The 18,677-nt window shown below is 36.7% G+C and overlaps 1 protein-coding gene across 2 annotated transcripts in view; it reads left to right on the top strand.

Moving 5' to 3' along the window:
• IKZF2 (IKAROS family zinc finger 2) overlaps window positions 1-18,677 on the top strand; it is a 118,961-nt gene that overhangs the window by 66,413 nt on the left and 33,871 nt on the right. For both annotated transcript variants that reach the window (XM_007432079.4, XM_025169095.2), the window contains exon 6: window positions 16,915-17,052. In XM_007432079.4, the coding sequence (XP_007432141.2) occupies window positions 16,915-17,052 (138 nt within the window). The remainder of the gene's footprint in view (window positions 1-16,914; window positions 17,053-18,677) is intronic.

Below are 18,677 nucleotides of genomic sequence, written 5' to 3' on the forward strand. Positions count from 1 at the left end.
TTTTGTAAACCAAGTTCATTTCCACTCCATCATTCCTACCTGCCAATTTCTCAAAAAACATTTGGGGTGGAAACCAATCCACAATTTATATATTTTGTTTTTATTTTTTGCAAAAATTCCCATCTGGGGTGCTTGCAGATATATGAAACAAAAATGTTGTGCAATTATCAGTCTTTTTCTGCTTAAATATTTTTTTTCATAGAAAGAAAAAAGAAAGAACAGTTCTGACATGGAAGGCTTACAAATTGATGATATTGTTGTCTGGAGCATTTGTAAAATTAAGTGAATGAATTAGGTTGGTTGCATGATGGAAGTCTTTCTGATAGCACCTTCAATACTTTATGAAGGAGTTAGAATGAATTCTGCTTTCTCTGACTATGGAAAATACTATCCTGTTCTGATGATACTCTGCCTTTGAATTTTTTCCTTACAATATCTTCAAGATACTCTCAGTTAATTTTACCCCATGTGAAGAGAAGTCTGTAAAAGTTACCAAATCTAGGGAGCTAGTTTTTGTGCTATAAGCTAAAGTTCAGTAACAATACTGAAATCAGCTCACTTCAGTCTCATAGTGAGTTGATTCATAGTGTTACTCATACTATTTCTTTAGTTGTTTATTTTTTGATAGATTAAACATACAAAAGCGCTTATATCAACAGACATATTTCAAGCTAGTATTTTGTTTGCCTTTTGCCTTTCAAGCTAACACTCTGCAAGTAAAGTTGGGAAGTTCTAAGAAAGTTGTGACTGATGTTAGTTTCAACAAGTAAAAGGGAACTAGGGCAACGGGTATGAAATTTGCATATCCAAGTTACCAAAATGAAGTAATTCATTCTTGGTTGTTTAGAACAAAACAAATGGATCCAGAATAACTTAAAATGCAAGGGGGTTAATGGGAGCTAAGGGGATAGAGACAAAACAAAAAACAAAACATAACTTCTCACCTTGTCCACAACCCATAAAAGTATAAAATGCATTATCTTTTTCTGCTTCTTTCTGTAATAAGCATATATCTTGGTTTCACCAATTTCAGTAAGTCTACTTATCAGCAACATTTTAAAGTGTAATCCCCCAGCCCAGTCAGTACCTCACTTGTATCCAAAAGTATCTATTTGGTGTAATACCATGCTACAGAGGTATGGTGGGATAGTATGGTTTTTTGAAGTTCCCTAGGCTTAACATTGGTAAATTAAAGTTCTTAAATGTAATCAAATAAAAAATAGGCATCAGTCCTGTACCTGTCCTAATGACACTCTTAAAGCTACCAGGAATCATATGATTTTGGCAGTATATTAATGAATTAATTAATTATCACGTGTTTTATTGTGCACAAAAAGCAATGAAGTTTTGTCCTGTGGGTTTCTTACTTTGGAAAAGTGCTTTCAATTTGATTACAAATATTTGACCACACTTCTGGTTAATGCATGGCCTTTCTCAACCTTATATCCCTGCTTTCTTTGCGATGGTGGATGGTTAAAACTGATATTAATACCAAAATTATACAAAAAGCTTCTTATTCTACATGTAAAAGAAGAAGAGATTTATATATTATAAGTAATTAAAATTGTGGTTTCCCCAATGCTAGATGGGTAGAGGAAACATGCAAATGTTTGTGGGAGGGAGTGACATATTTAAAGGATAGACTAAAATGCAAATAGTTTGTGGGAAAAATATAAATTTCAAGGAAAGAAAGTCTCAAAAGATTTCCTTGAGATGTAGACTTTAATTAAACATGATAAATGTTTAATGATAGTGATAATGACAGTGAAATGATAATGATAGACTTTAATTAAACAAAGATAGCTTTTAATTGAAGAAAAACAAACACCACTGGAAGTTGTAAAGAAACATACACCTAGTTTTAGAATACTTGTCTAGTTTAGGTACATGGTAATCATATTCCCTGAAGTGATTTGAAAATCAGTATGCCAGAGCCCAGGGTTGACTTCTTTCAAGCTCTTTTAAAATACTAACTTTTTAGAAAAGTCTTCCCAGCTGTTAACCCTCCAAGGTTTTTTCTTTTGGAATTCTTTCTCTTAATGAGAAAGCAGTATAAAAAACTTTAATAAATAAATGATATGACTTTACTAAACCAGCAGAACTCAAAAATATAAACCAACTATTAAAGAAACTTGGTATCATCCAGGAGATAAAATTATGACATTTCTGATCAGCTATTTTCAAGGATGCTAATTATAATAAAAATGAAACTTCCTGGGGATTATTTATGGATTATTGGTGCTCCTTGAAAATCTAATGGAAATGAAGGCATTTTAAAATGAACCAATACTGTCAGGAATATAGTTTGGCATTGCTATTGCTGCACATGGGGCCAGATGCAAGAAGGACAGGTTCTTCAAAGTGGGGATTTGACAGGCTTGAGGCAGCTTTTTTTTTCCACAGAAAATATGAAGACATTTGAGCTACAAGAGAGACAGAAATGAACTTCAGGAACTCTGAGACTAATTAATGGGAAATATGCTACCCTACAGCACAATAAGAAACTCACATAACAGCCTATGGGCATGAAACCTCATTTGTACTAAGAATGCTTTTTCCAGTGTGGCCTAGAAGTTCATAAATTCTAGTGTTTTAGTTAAATATATGGGGCAACATATAGAAAGGATTCCTTTAACTGTCTTTTAAAATCTTCTATTAAAGGTATCAAGGATAACTCACACAAATTTGTTTTGCATTTGTTTTATAGTCTTGGAGAACTTGTCATCTTTACTTCTATATGCACACATAACTGCACACAGACGACAACTCTTATCTCTTCCCTACTTTAGGGCCTAATAAGAAATTCTAGAATTAGGGTAATAGGAGTTCTATTTGCTATAGGTAAGACAGTCACATTTATTTTATTTACACATAATAAACAGGTTGTACTAGTGTCAAGTTGATTCTTAACATAAAATAGCTGTTAATTTTGCTACAGCGGAGTCAGGCATTCTCTCGCTCACGCTGGAGGTGGGGCTAGAAAGGATTCTGATGTTGGTTCCTGTGGGAAGAGATACTCCTTTCCCCAGTCCCAGTCCTGCCTTGCTTCAGAGGGCTTGCACAACTGTGAGCTCTTCCTCCCATACTTGTGGCCAGGACCACTTCAAGAGATCTTTATTTATTTTCCTTGCTTTTGTTTCTTTTTTCTCTGGCTTTTGCCTTCCTGTTTTGAACTTTCAGAGAACCAATGGCCAGCAAACAACAGACAGCAACACACTCCAAGAATCTTTCCAGTGATAGGAGTGAACAAGAGATTCAAACTTCAGTTATGCAACAATATACATCTCCTAGCCACAAATCCCCCTAGAAGGACATGATCAATGTTTGTGTCTTCTGACAGTGATAGTCTGCAATTGGCCCAGGACCTCCTATTACTTGGACACAAATGAGTCTGCCAAAATCCCAACCATGGAGTGTCCCAGCAATACTAAACCTGCTGCAAAGAGGGATTCAACTACCTGAATCCCAACTTATTATAACTACATATCTGGATATTGAGCAGGATCATCTCAACAGCTTAGGCGAAGATAGCAAAAGCATACAGATCATCACAGAACCCTAAAGAACCTCCTGAGCAGAACAGAGGAATTCTGAGTACAGTATTTGAAAATCTCCTTGAATTTCCTTTCAAGAGTCCCACCAGTGCCACTAAGCCTTCCCACCATGATCTCCAGGCCTTGGCCTGCATCAGACTATCCTGCAAGACTCAGAATAAGCTGGCTTCAAAGGGGATTGTTGCTCACTCCATGAGAAATGCAGCCAACTTGGCTGTCCTCAACACTGATGCCATTCTGGGGGACAAAGGTTATCATGTGTCTTCCATGTCTTTCTTTATAAACACTATCAAAATAACTCTTATGCCTCATCTGAAGCATCTTTCAGCATGAAGGTAATACAGAATATAGCTCACAGAAAGGGGTAGAGATACAATTTTACTCCCAAGGATAGCTCTGATATATCCTGATTCTGCTGTAGAAAAAGAATATATTGGACTTATCATGAAGATTATTTTCCTACCATGAATTCAGGTCATCCAGCCCATCCAAGTATTATCAGGAAAAAGTCTGAGATACTTCTCTAGGGCTCTATCAATATTGACATCTTGTATGGGGTTTAACGTATCTCACCTGTATTCCTACCTTCTCAAGTTCTAGTTCCCTGAGCAACCTGTCTGGCTTATCCTTCCATGATAAGGAAAGGAACTATTTACTTCCATAGGAACTGATGTCAGAATCCTTTCTTGCTCTACCTCTGCCTCTGAAACAAGTGGGAGGAAGGAGATGCCTACTTCCGAATGCACTCTCTCTGCTGTAAGAAAAGAACTTTCATGGTGATTCCAGTGTACCATTCTGCATCAGCTTCCAGAGCCCCTGTCAGAGACAGCTTCACTTCTATTTTCCACTTCTCTAAATCATATTCAGAGACCTCCAAATTTCTCTAAACCATTCCTATCTGAAGATCTAAAGAATTTTTTCACCTGAAAGCTGCTCTGTATCCACTTGTACACTGCAATCAAGAATATTTGGAAATGTCCATAGCTGCACCAACTTTTAGATACATGTTCTACATAGGTGCTGCATTGGTATAAAAGCTTAAAGTGACAGTATTGTAGACATAGTTCCCCCAAGAAAAACAGGAAGCCCAACCATATATAATTTAAGGAGCTATGAGTGCATGTTGAACTCTGTTGTGCAATTTTCTGATAGGATTAAAGGTTAAAGGTATATCCATATTGTTCTGCATAAACTTTCTTATACTTCCTTGTATGTCAGACAAGGATATGTTTTTATATTAATTATTTAATACCAGTTCAGTGAGTCATACTTTGGTGGAGAGAACTGGTTTATAAAGTTGTCATTAAATAAATAATAACTGATTTTGGAAGAGATTGCTATCTGATTCCTAATACAGTCTTCTGCCGGCACATATGAATGTACTTCTGGTTTCCCCTTTCAGGGGATTATTGCTTGATAAAGTGGGAGGGATCAGTAGCTTCAAAGATCCTATAAATGATAATGGCAGGAGCAAGAGCTCTTGTTAGTGTCAGCCTTGCCAGTAGAGTCAAAGGAAAGAGGTGAAATTAAGAAGACAGGTAGGGCTTTGCAGGTATGAAGTCAAACTACCTAGGAGAAGGAACTCCAAACTCAAATCCAGAAGAAGGCAATGTAACACATCTGTATGGTTGCCACAAAAACTATATGGACACAACTTTGGACAAATTTGGGTGCCAAATTTGGGTGTCAAGTGATGAGATGTCCAGGTTGGAAGGCACTTTTCCAATTACTGGAGAACAACACCAAACTTTGACAGATAGAACTGGACACTCCCAGACCAAAACCACAAGGAAGCCAGGTGACTGATAGTGCCAATATTGAAAGAGGAGTTCCTCATTTTACCATACAGCTGAAACATGGAATGTGAGAATCATGAACCAAGGAAAACTTGAAATTGTCAGCATGAAAAAAGAATACTGAACTGATTTGACTATTCAGGACCTTATGAAGGTGTAAAATGACCATGATACTCAAAAAGGACATTGCTAATTATGTACTTGGATAATAAATAATTAATAGGATCATATTTTAAATAAATAAATTGGATAATAAATAAATAATAGGATCATATCTATTAGCATTGATAGGTATCCAGTGAACATCAGTGTTATACAAGTGTCTACTACAGTATGATGGTGGAAGACATTGAGGAATTCTGTGGCAAATTGCAAGAGGTACTAAATGAAACATCAAGAAAGGAGGTATTACTATGAATGCTTGATTGGAATGAAAAAGCTGGAAAACAGAGGAACCTAAAATTACAGGAAGATGTTGGATTGGGTAAATACAATAATGAAGGAGTTAGAAAGACTTTTGTGAAGGCAATTAACTTTTTGCCAACACCTTCAAGCAATGTAAATGGAGGCTTACCCCTGGACATTTCTGGCTGCATTGGTGTCAAATATATCGGTTAAAGTTAGAAAATTGAAAAGTGTAATTGTAGAGAAAGATTTGACCTGTAGGACATACAGTCAGCATGAGGTATCAGTGAAACAGGTTCATTTCATTTATGTGAATTGTGAGGAGCAATAGAAAAAGACAAGAGACATTATAATAACTGAAGGGGAATAATTTCAAAGGTCCAGGGAGTGATTGTGAGGAGCAATAGAAAAAGACAAGAGACATTATAATAACTGAAGGGGAATAATTTCAAAGGTCCAGGGAGCTTTCTGAAAAAGCTACCACAATAGCCAAAGAAAGATGGAAGATGAAAGTTTTGGGCAACAAGGATATATGAACACTGAAGACATCAAAAGCAAAAAAAGGACAAGGAGATAGATCTCAATCAAGAATATCCACAAATAGAGGAAATTAGACAAGAAAAGAAAAATGAGAGATTTTTTAAAGAAGACTAGTAAAATCACTGAAAAAAAATAACATAGAATACTCAAGAATAATCATAGGAAAGTCAACTAGAAACAAAATGGAGGAAGATATGCTATATTTAAACCCTTTATAGTCTTGTAGAGTGACAGAAACATTTGCAGAGAGATAATATGTTCCTGAACCTCCTCCACTAGAAAATGAAATATGAACAGCAGTAGATCAGCTGTTAAATAGGAAAAGCACCAGGCACAAATGAAAAACCCGCTGAATTGTTTAAAGCTGCAGAAGAGGCAGTTAACTGTGTCAATAAATATGGAACAAGATTGGGTGGCCTTGGAAAATATTAGTGTACATACCTATATGAAAGAAGGGAGATGTAAGAGACACTGCAAATTGTTGAACCATTGCACTAATCCCTCATGCAAATAAAGTTTTGATTAAGATCTTTCAAAGCAAAATTCAGCCATACATGAACAGAGAAATGCCAAACAAATAGGCACATTTCAGAAAAGACTGAAGGCCATGAGAACAGAGAGCTAACTTAAGATGAATAATGGAAATAATGAACAATATTCAAGAGAATATAAGGTGGAGGTTTACCTTTGTTTCATTGCTTACACAAGACCTTTGTGTATATGGTGGCAGAATATTATACATATTAAAGGTAATGGATGGGCCAAAAGGAATTCTTCTTTTTCTGAAGAACCTCTAAAGTAAATAAGGAACTTCTGTAAAAAGGTGAATTTGGAGAAATGGATTGGTTCAAAATTGGACTCAGTGGATGAAAAATGGATGCATATTATCTATATATCTGTTTAAATATGGCATAGGGCCTGGTTATCTGAGGTTATCCAATGGCTTCTGCCCACCTGGTACATATGGGCAGAGTGGGCATGCTCCAGATCCCCTCAATTAAACATCCTGCGGGACCAAGGAAGCGTGCCTTCTTTGTCACTGCCCTCATCCTGTGGGAACAGCATCCCCTCAAAAGTAAAAATGGCACCCACTCTCCTGGATTCTTGAAAGCCCTTAAGACCTGCCTCTGTTCCCAGGCCTGGGATTAACGTGTTGTTGGGATGGGGGAGCTTTAATGGTTTTATTGTTATGGCTGTTTTTAGTCCAGGCTGTCAGTTTTGTTTAATGTTTTTTAATTGTTTTAACTATGTATTTGGATTTCATAAGTTGCCCAGAAATCCTGGAGTAGGCAGCCATAATGAATTCTAATAATAAATAATGATAATAATAATAATGCAATTAATATAATGATAGGATTGGAAGGGATGACAGCTGCAACCAAAAACAGGTCAAAGCACTAACCATCTGAGATATGCAGGTAATACCACTTTGTTCCCTGAAAGTAAGAAAGAATTCATTATGAAATTTATTTATTTTTACTGTGTTGGTATCCCACTGCACTCGCTTGTCAGCCAGCGCGTTTAGTGAATCTATACTTGACAGTGAAGAAGTGAAGAAGAATGTTTTGTTTTCTTTGGGTTCATAGAGATGAACAGTGTGCTAGTAAATTAATCTCCAGTAAAGTGGAGATTAATCCTAGAAATGAAGATAAAGGTAAACTTAAAGTCATGAAGAATAAGGATATTTCTATACCCTCAAAAATCAAAATGCTTAACATCAATAATCTTCCAGGAAAAGGTTCTTTATTTGAAGAATAAAGTGATGTGATGGTCAACAAGTAGAAACTCCTGCACTTTGGATATGTGATGCAAGTGGTTGATGGACTTGAAAAAAAAATGGCTGTGCTTGTCAAGTTTGAGGGAAATAGAAGATGCAGAAGACAATGGGCAAGACAGGATCAAAGAAATTACAAGAATGGCCTTAGAAGAGCTGCAAGTTATTTTTAGAAACAGGTTAAGATTTGTCCATGCAGTCATTAGGAACTGAGCCCAACTCAGTGGCCTGCAACTAACTGGTTGTTCGCTACTTGTCCTATTAGAACAACATGCCCTTTGACTATTAAAGATCTAGCTTTAGCTGCTAAAGACTAGGCTTGTGAAGAAGGTTGAAGAAAACAAAATCTCTAAAAGCTTAGGTATGGAGAACTCTATCATCTAAGAAAAATGTATTTTAACATACAAAATATTTAAAGGTTTGAGTTTCAACACAACATACTATTGAAATTACCTTCTGTAAAATGTAGTAGTGACTAATAGGGCTGGAGAAGCATTTGAAAAAAATGTGTTGCCACAAATGAAGCACTTTCCCTCAAAGTGTTAAAGCAACTATGTCCTGTAGAAGGCCTTGGGGAAAGACTGTCCCCAGCTATGGGCATGCATGGCTCTCTCAGCAATTCTGCATGCATGCATATACAAACACATGCATACACACACACAAGCTGGGAGCAGTCATCAAAGCAGCCACACAGGCTTTCCAGAAGTCACAGCTGCTTTAACACTTCAAAGTGCTTGGCTCATGCTAATGTGTTTGTGAAGCACCTCTTTCAAATGCTTTGCAGACCTAATGATTAGTGATGTAACTTGAGTTCAACCACAAGTGAAATAAAATACTTGATAGCTATATTGCTAGGAGGGAAGAACCTTTCCTCATCCTTCAAGTGCCTTGTTAATGGTAAACTATCAGATTAATGAGTAAACAATTTAATAAACTGATTTGGTATTATACATTATTTGTATATACAATTTTTTTCACATAATTCAAAGAGACTGATATGCATTTAAGTAACAAGTAACTCTTTTATCTAGTATAATGTTCCCCTTTTTTAAAAAGAGCTACCCAATAACCTGCATAAAACCCGATTAGCGGTTCTTGACCTTTCTCCTGTCCTTTTGATCTTGTGGGTGCTAAAAGGCACACTTGGAACTCAGCAGCAACGTGGCCAGGTCACTCTGTGTCAGATCTTTTACCTGTTCTATAGGATTGTGTTATACATTATTTTTCAAAAAGTAGACAATCTCATCTCAATATGTTCTTGAACTGTTATTTGTGTAGCTTTTCATAGGTGGTGTTTCTTCTGTATTTAATTTAAACAGCATTTGTTATGAGGCTCCCAGAAGTGCATATAACTTAAAACACAAATAACATCAGGATTAACGTTTTTAAAAAAGCAACCCCATGATTCAAGCTAGAACGTCAGATTCCAGTAAAGTATAAAGTAATAAAGTAAAATTAACAATAATCTAGCAAAAGGTGTCAGTCTGTAAAAAGATTAGGGTTGGTGAAATCTTTGCAAGGTGTTACGCGCTTTATGTGAGCTGAACAGGAGGAAGTTGAGAAGAGCTGCCTTTGGCAATTACTATAGGAGAAAATTTGAGAGGAGTTTTATTCTGCAGCAATTGGCAAAGTGCTTCAAGGCAAAGCAGCTGCACAGAACACTGCCGTCCAGCGTGCAGCCCTCGCAGCACATGCCAAATCTGTACAGGCAGGCTGCCTTTGGCAAACGCTGCAGGGACTCACATCACTTGCCAAACTGCCTTCAAGCTATACACCTTCAGTGAAATCTGAGACTGCCTGCAATGGTTACCAAAGCTGCTTAGCTTGTGGCCCTCACAATATATCAAGGCTGGGGACTTCAGCAAACATTGCAAGAGTTTTCATAGCTAACCAGCCTGGAGCTCCCATAGTGTGCACCACTATCACCCAGCCTGGATGCACTTTGACCAGTGCTGGGGGAGAAGGTTGAGGAAAGCCTTCTCCTGCAGGACTCATCCAAAGGGCTTTTGGTGGATGCAGAGCATTTTGTAGAGACAAGCTGCATTGTCTCTCTTTGACGTTGCCTCCATGTCATAAAGTTTCCATTGACGTGAATGTAACTTGCTTTATACAAGCCTAAAAAGATGCTACCTGATGGGAGCAAAACATCAATGCTGTATCAGATAAGCCTTCCTCAGGAGAACATGCCACAGTGTTCTGGGCTTCACAACAGAAAAGGCCTTTTGCCATATTCCTCACTTCCATGAGTAGAAGGAGCACTGAGATGAGTCACTGTGGGAATTTGCATAACAGAAGTTAGTTAGTATTCTGTACTGTATGCAGTTGCCTATGAAGAACAAAACCCATCAATATTTTTTTCCTTTGAAGTTCATCTTAATTACATTGAAGATCTTCTGCAAGGTTAACTGATAGTCATAGCTAAATATATCAACTATGATTTGGTTGTAAATCTAAAAAAAAAAAAGACGTTGCCAGTATGGAATAAATATCCTGCTTATATTGATGATGCTGTGGTCCATTAGATTTATTTTCTCCTACGTAATATGATCTCAGTGATCAAGATTTTTTTATAGCTGATTGGATGCATGGAGTGAGAAAAATACAAATAAATTAGATTTCAATCTTATTTTTCATAATGCTGACATATGTCAAGAAAAAAAAAATTCAAATGTCATGAGATTCCTTTTGGCAAGATGTTGAAACTATCTCTCTATCTATCTCTCTATTTCTATCTCTATCTCTATCTATCTATTCATCTATCATATGCCTGTCCTGCCTCTGTGCCTACATTAAATTGTATTTTGAGTGTTTGTAGATAGGTAGGCTATTAACATTTGTATTGCATAGTTGGTTGTACCTTGCAGTGGGCATATGCCCTGTTTTACAAAATATATTCCTCTGTTTGAAGGCTTGTTGGAAGGTCATTCTTAAATCCTCCATTCCATTTCTTATTTTAAAATGAAAAAGAAAACACCCCAACCTTAGTCCAGGTGCTTCCAGTGCTTTTTACACAGCAATTAAAACTTATGGCCCCTTGTTGTATGATAGCAATAGCTTTCTTAGTCTAGTTTATTAATGGCCTTACTACACAACTTCATATTTCACTTATAATGTATTCTTATTGCATACGGATAGAAAGATGAAGGCAGTTTAATACTTTCAAGGAATATACAAGTTCAAACAAACATCTTGGCAGGGATGATTCAAATAAATTAAGATTTATATTCAAATTGTGGCCCTTGAGCCCTTGGCAAATTGCCCATGTATTCCTTGATGTTAAGTGAAGAACTTAACACAAGAAAAACTATGATGTAATCAAAATCACCTGTACACATAGACAGGCCTATTCATTTTCTCCTCTTCAATAAACAAAGATCTACAGAATGATGGCTATATAGGTTTTGAAAACCTCATTTCATACCAGTTCCAGATTTGGGGAGGCTCCCTTTGTCCTGACATGCAGTGTTGTTCCATCCTTCCTCTGATCCATCTCTGTTGATCTCAGTGAATAATTGAATATCAAATAAAAGATCAGGCAGCAGCAAGGAGAAGAAAGAGGAAGACTTTATCATGGAGTTGGAAGAAACTGTTTAGGCCACTGAAGCCAACCCCTTGCTGAGTGCAAAAGTCCAAATTAAAGCATCCCTATAGATAACTGGCTAACCTCTCTTGAACGCATCCAATCAAAGGAAGGCCACCATCTCCTGGTACTTGGTCCCATTGTAGATCTGCTCTTACTCTTAAGAAGCTTTTTGTAAGAATCTGCCTTCCTGAAACTGAAGTCCACTAATCTGTGTCCTGCTCTCAGAATCAGGGGGAACAAACTTTGACTTTATAAGTGACACCCTTCCCAGTATTTGAAGAGTGCTTGCTGTCATATGCTCCCTCAGTCGTCTTTTCTAAAGGGTGAAGATTCCCAGCTCTTTCCATCTCTCTTCACTGGACTTAGTCCCCTCATCATTCTCATTGCCCTTCCCTGAATCTGTTCCAGTGTCTGAAATCTTAAAGTATGCTATCCAGACGTGATAACAGCACTTGAGATAGGATCTGATCAAAGAAGAATAAGTGGAGTTCCATATTTCCATGTTCCATGATTTGAAAATTATACTTCTGTTGATGTAGCCTAAAATTGCATTTGCCTTTTTTTTTTTTTTTTTGCAGTCACATCTACTGCTGACTCATATTCAATTTACAATCAACTGCTATTCCAAGATATTTTTCACAAGTACCATCCTCTACCTTTGCATTGGATTTTAGTTTCCTAGGTACAGAACATTTCACCTGACTCTGTTAAATTTCATACTGTTACTTTTAGTTCATTTTTTCTAACCCATCAAGATTGTTTTGAATTCTACAGGTATCCTTCCCAATTTTTATGTAATTGTCATTTGGGGTGCAGAGGGCAGCCATGCTAATTTAGGGGGAAAGATACAGCTACTTTAAGGAATAGCAGAAGGTGCTACATGAACCTACATTACAAAGCACATTTGCCTTTGAACTCAAAGTGTTCTACAGCCTTACTTCCCACTCTTACCTAATTAGCTGTCATGAAGTATTCCAGTTTTGCTAAAGTTAAGATATGTGATGTCTACAGAATTCCTACAATCTGCTAAAGGAAGTTAGCTGATGGGAAGGAAAAAATAGATTTCTTTGGCAAGCTTTGTTAACAAGTATATTCTGATATCTGATAGTTACTGCATTTTTTCTGGGTTCCTTATAGATTGATCTCTTTATAATCTGCTTCTCAGATATCAGTTTCGTACTGACTTTTTCCCTTTTTGTAGATAAGGACAATATTTGTTGTCCTTCAGACTTCACTAGTTCTCCAGAATGTCTCAAGAAGAATAAGTGATTGGCTGGACAACTAGTTAGTTCCTTTCAATTTTGTTTCATCCTGGATACTCATTCAATAAAGAAGTATTCTCTGACTATGTTTTTATCAACTTTAATCTTCAGTTCTGTCTCTTTAGCCTATTCTTCAATATTTCCTGGTACCATATGTACTTTTTTATTGGAGAATACTGAACCCAAAAAAGTTGATCAGGAACTACCATCATCCTGGAGGGAAGTAGTGAGTGGAATCCCACAGAGCTATGTTCTCAGCCAAGGTCTCTTCAACATTTTTATATTGACTGGAATGCAAGAGTATTTTCAAATTTTTATATAGTACAAGCTTTGGAATTGAGATCTATTTCATAATTGAGATCAAAATAATAATTCCAAATTATTTTGACAGTCTTGAACACTCAGCCAAATTCAACAGGTTGATATTCAGCTGTGATAAGTGTAAGATCTTGCATCTGGGTGGGAAAATCAAAAGTTATAGGTATAGGGTTAGGGAGGCCTGGCTTGAGAGAAGGATCAAGGATTACAGTACTCCTGAAGAACCAGCTGACTCTGCAAGCAATGTAACACAGCCACTCAAAATGCCAGTGGATAGTCTTGCACTGCATTAACAGAAACAGAGCATCAAGATCACGGGACATAATACTTCCACATATACTCAGTCCACATTAGAAAAGGTGTGTCCATTCTGGTTGCCACACTTAAAATGGACATGGAGAGGCTGAAGTAGGTTCAGAGGAAGAGTAAGCTGGAGAAATGTAGTGGTTAAGATACTAGATCAGGAATGGGGAGCTGGTTCTTAAACATTTAGCAGTATGCCACTGGATATAAATCTAATAAATAAATATCAAGGTGATAAGAGGGCTGGAAGTTGTTCCTATGAGCAACAATTAAAAGAACTGGACATATTTACCTTGCAAAAAGAAGAGAAGCAAGGTGATGATCAATCATGCTGTGCAATTGTATCTATCCAAAGAAGCCAACACAGATGCCAATTCTGCTCATATTGTGCTTGATTTTTGTTGTTTTTAAAGATATTTCATATTCAAATTGTTTTGCAGTTAAAATAGGTATAGTAACTAACCTGTAACCTGCTCAGTACTTCAGGATTGAAAAAACACCGTTCCTGTTTTTGTTACAAAGCTTTTGAAGTATTCTGAGTGTGTCAGTACAGTGCATGGACTTTTGAGTTGGTGAGATGCAAGTCAGAGTATGCTGGATTGTAAAGTACTCTCTAGATTAGAGTTCCTAGTTTGCATAGAATAGCATGAGCGTACTTGGGGTAAAAGTATTGACTCTAGTATTGACCCTAGTATTGACTCTATCATTAGCAGGGAATGTGCTTGTGGCACTGGTATGACTAAGACTGGTAACCTGACTATATGTATCATATAAGCTTTTGAAGAATAAGTGGTCATTTTCACTGTTTGAAACATTGCAGACCAAATGATTTCATAGATCTCCCATGTTGCAACTAGTATACAGTGAAGCCATCAAGTGGCCATTTTATTACAATAGAAATTATGAGAATTATGAATGTTTACTTTTAGAGTTTTTGTCTTAAATTTTCTCTGATCCTTTAGCTTTGTTTTTATCACACTTGCATACTGTTTTTGTTTGTATAGCTTTAATGTCTGAATTCCCTCAGTACTTTGATTTTACAGCCAATTCTTTTAGGAAGCAACAAATATACATTCCAATCTTTTAAACTATTTAAACACTCTAAAAGAATCTGGAACAGGAATTGCTCTATTTTGTATTGATAAATGAAGCAAGAACAATAATTTGTTTCCAGTGTATGGTTCAGATTGGGTCCAGTCTTAGTCAAACGTAGAGTAGATCTACTGGAAATGTGTTTAACTTAATTATGATTAATTTAGGTCCTATTCATTTGGATATAACTTAATTTGGATTCAACTCTATATTTTAATTCTTTCCATTTATAAAACAATTTATGGTAAGTACAGTGTGTAAAATAGATATATACTTAACAAAAAGCCATTTGTTGATTTGTTTAATATTAAATATTTCTGCATTACTCCTTTTAATGCTTTTCTTTTTAGTATGGCAGATAAAATGCACATTGAGGTTCTACCCTGATGGATAAGTATCTTTATCATAAATTAAAATGAAGATTTGTTTATGAAAAATATCTTGAAATAATTGATTGAAAGGTTATCACATAGAAGAAAGTCAGGGTACAGCCTTGAGCACAGGACTGACTGCAAATAATGCAAGATTACTTCCAACTGAATGTGACAGAACACTTCCTAACAATAAGGGCAGTTTGACAGTGGAACCAATTGCCAAGAGAGTTGGGTGGCTCCTCTTCACTGGATGTGCCTAAGCAGAGGCTAAACAACCTACGGTCTCAAACGCTTTGATTTGGATTTCCTGCACTGAGCAAAGGGTGGGACTCAGTGGCCTCATAGGATTCTGTTACACTGTGATTTCTAAAGTGAAAAAGTCATGTCAAAAGATTCATAAAGTATTGTTCCATCAATGATGCTTCTTTTACCACATATCTCTTTAGTATTGATCATGGACTTTCATGGACTTTCTGATATTTTTTATCTTTCATAATTTACCTGCTGAATTCAACATTCACATCCTATTTTTGAAAACTTCAGTTTTATGGACCTAATGGTTATGCATTTTTCTGCTTCAGATGTGATGTATCTCTTCTCCCCCCAAAATTACAAAAAACAACAACATGCAAAACATTATTCTAGAATGCCTTGCCCTAATATGCAACCTTAGGTGCAGAAGGTGACTTAGGCAAGAGAAATTGCTAATTTTCCAGATGAGGAAAAATGCATAAACGGTTTCAGAGAAGGGAATTTTTAAAATCCCGATCTATTCAAATGTGGCAGAGTGCTCTTTCTTTGTCCAACAGGGGTTGCACGGATGTGCTTGGCCACCCAAATATCTGGAAGCTGCTGGCTGGCTTGGACTAGGATCATTCTGGGTGGAGTTTTGAAAGAGTCAGCAATGCTGGATTCTATTCTCCCAAAGCTTTAGCTATGTTCCAATCAGTTTTAGAAGTCATACCATTCTCTTCATTACTTCTACTTAGAATGCAAAGAGCTGAATACTTCTACCCTGTGCATATTTGGAATAAGCTGACTGGCTTGCTAAGTAGTGTCTTGCTTCCCTATTTCCTCCCCAATGAGGATGAGGATAAGAGGAAAGAATGCTGTTCTGTTACATTTTCAGTGGGCTTCCCTCTCTCCCTCCAAGCAATTCATAGATTTCTAAATACATATACATCCCAAATGGGAGGGACAAATACTGCTTCCTCCTCCATAGAAAAAATTGCTGAACAAGTTGACAGTCCTAGACTGATCACACAAATGATATGGCTTTGCTACACATTTGATTATACAGTTTCTGCCCACCTACCAGCAAGCACATCAACATTTTATGTCTTTAGTTTCTAGTCCATATGAGACGTAAACACTATCTACAGTTGCTGTGTGCTCCAATGCAATAACTGAAGCCATAAGAATACTAGTTTAACACCACAGCCTTACAATTAATGTGCTTGGCATTCATTCCTGTTTCTTCTTTGTTTGGCAAAACCACTAGAAACATGTTTTTTGCTTGGGCTATTCAGATCCATGTTAGAAAATATTGACCACACTTTTAAGTATCACCAGATCTTTCTTGCCTATAGTATCTTGAAATCTCAAGTTCATCTCTGTTTTGCTGCAAACAAAAATGTGTTTAAGCTGCACATGCACTTGGTTTGACCACTCTGTGTCTGCCTGCATGAATGCAATCGATTTTAGAAATAATTTGAAAGTAATATTTTCAGGAACTGTATGAATCTCTTTCATAGTAGTGCAGTGAAATAGAAAAAGGGGAAATGGATGAAGATTACAGAATAAAATCAGTTTGTAGGTATTTTTCTGTTTGATTTTAATTAGAATATCAAGTGACCTTTGGTAATGATGTCAGCAATACTGATTTAACATAATAAAGTCTTTTTTTCCCACAGTGGGTAAACCTCATAAATGTAACTACTGTGGACGAAGCTACAAACAGCGCAGTTCTTTGGAGGAACACAAGGAACGCTGTCATAACTACCTTCAGAATGTCAGCATAGAGGCTGCGGGACAAATGATAAGTCATCATGGTGAGTGGAAACCAGTGCAGATCTTTCCTACTTGCAATAGACAAGAAAGAAACAAATATGTACAGAAGTAGGCTCATGTTACTTAAAATGATCCAAACTTTAATTGAACCCCATTCCTAAAAAGTAGCATTATAAAATCATAGAATTTAATTCTATAAACCCCCAGCTTTCACAGAAAAAATATCCTAACATCCTCAGAATCGTTTGGTGGAGGGAGAAAATGGTGGTTATAACTTTTGACATGCATGCAAACAAACTGGCTATCCTGTTCTGTTATTAACTTGGAGCTTCCTCCCCACTCTGCTTCCTTCCTACCCCTAAATCCCACCCCACTAATGAGCACAAAGAGGAGAATACAAAGGATTTGGGCATAGGTGGTTGGTTTCCAAGATCTCCAAGGCGGAAACATTTCTACTGGTTAGAAGGATTACTTTGTTAATTTCCTTAAACTGAATGGCTCTGAAGTGGCATTAATGAATATTAACATCTGATTTTGCTTTAATTAATGGGCCATCTTGGGCACATAAGTATTTCATGTATCATAAGTTGTTAAACTTGACAACAGATAAAGTTTGTTCCAATGGTATGGTTTTTCCCCTTCAGTTTCCATAAATATGGTTTTCATATGTTATTGATAACATATTGCTATGACAGATATGGTGGAAACAGCCTGCTGTTCAAATGGAGCATTATAAAGTGCATTGTGAGACTGATAACGTTGGCAGCTGTTGTGAATGCACTTGAAAAATATTCTACAGTGAAGCATCTGGATAGAGATGACCTTGCCTGAGATGCAAGTGAAGTTTTAAAAGCAAATTGAAAGAAACACAAATACCATTCAATATAATTATTTAAAACACAAAGACAAGAGACCCTCACAACTGTGTACTTTTCACTGCTTAGTATGGTGTAGTATAGTGTAGTACAGTAGGCCTTCTGTGGATATTCTCATCAATCTATCTGTATGTGATCCATTAAAAGAGGGATAGGTAACTCACCTTTCCAGAAGGCCATATAATAACATAGAGACATTACTGAAAGTAAAATTTGGGGGCTTTTTTTTCCCCCAGAGTTTCAAGGGTTGGGATATGAAGGAGGTTTTTAGAGGGCAAACTGCTCCAATTCTTATCCTTATTTAAAAAAAAAAAAAAAAAAGCTGAAAATTCATAGAACAAAAATCAGCCATTTTCCTTTGGAAGTGAAATTTGGGGGCTGCAAATGGAGACCAAATGCAGCTGTTAGCTGCAGGTTCCACCCACTCACATTGAAGAACAGGTATCTTACCCAGCAGATTTTTTTCCCTCTATATATCCAGTACGCTACTGTGATGCCCAGAGTGATCTACAGTTTCTGTGAGAGGAAGTGATGAGTTCACCAATTTCATTTTAAAGTCTCAAGTGTCACTTGTCACATTGTTCCTTTGGAGTGACTTTAGGGATGCTCCAGGGAAAGAGGGAATTAGCCCAAATCACCTCCTCCCTTTGATTCAGAGAAGCTTTAAAAAGATGAAAGAGCCTTCCATGTATGGGAGAAAACTACTGGGGACCATTCATGGCCTTCATTTGAACATAATGCTGAATCATTACCAGAGTTTTTTGTGACATCTAATTTGGCAAACTTTGTTA

This window comes from Python bivittatus, unplaced genomic scaffold (assembly GCF_059951505.1).
Source record: "Python bivittatus isolate LINGU-HERP-01145 unplaced genomic scaffold, Pbiv_v1 ctg000200_np1212, whole genome shotgun sequence".
In the NCBI taxonomy this organism is placed as follows: Eukaryota; Metazoa; Chordata; class Lepidosauria; order Squamata; family Pythonidae; genus Python; species Python bivittatus.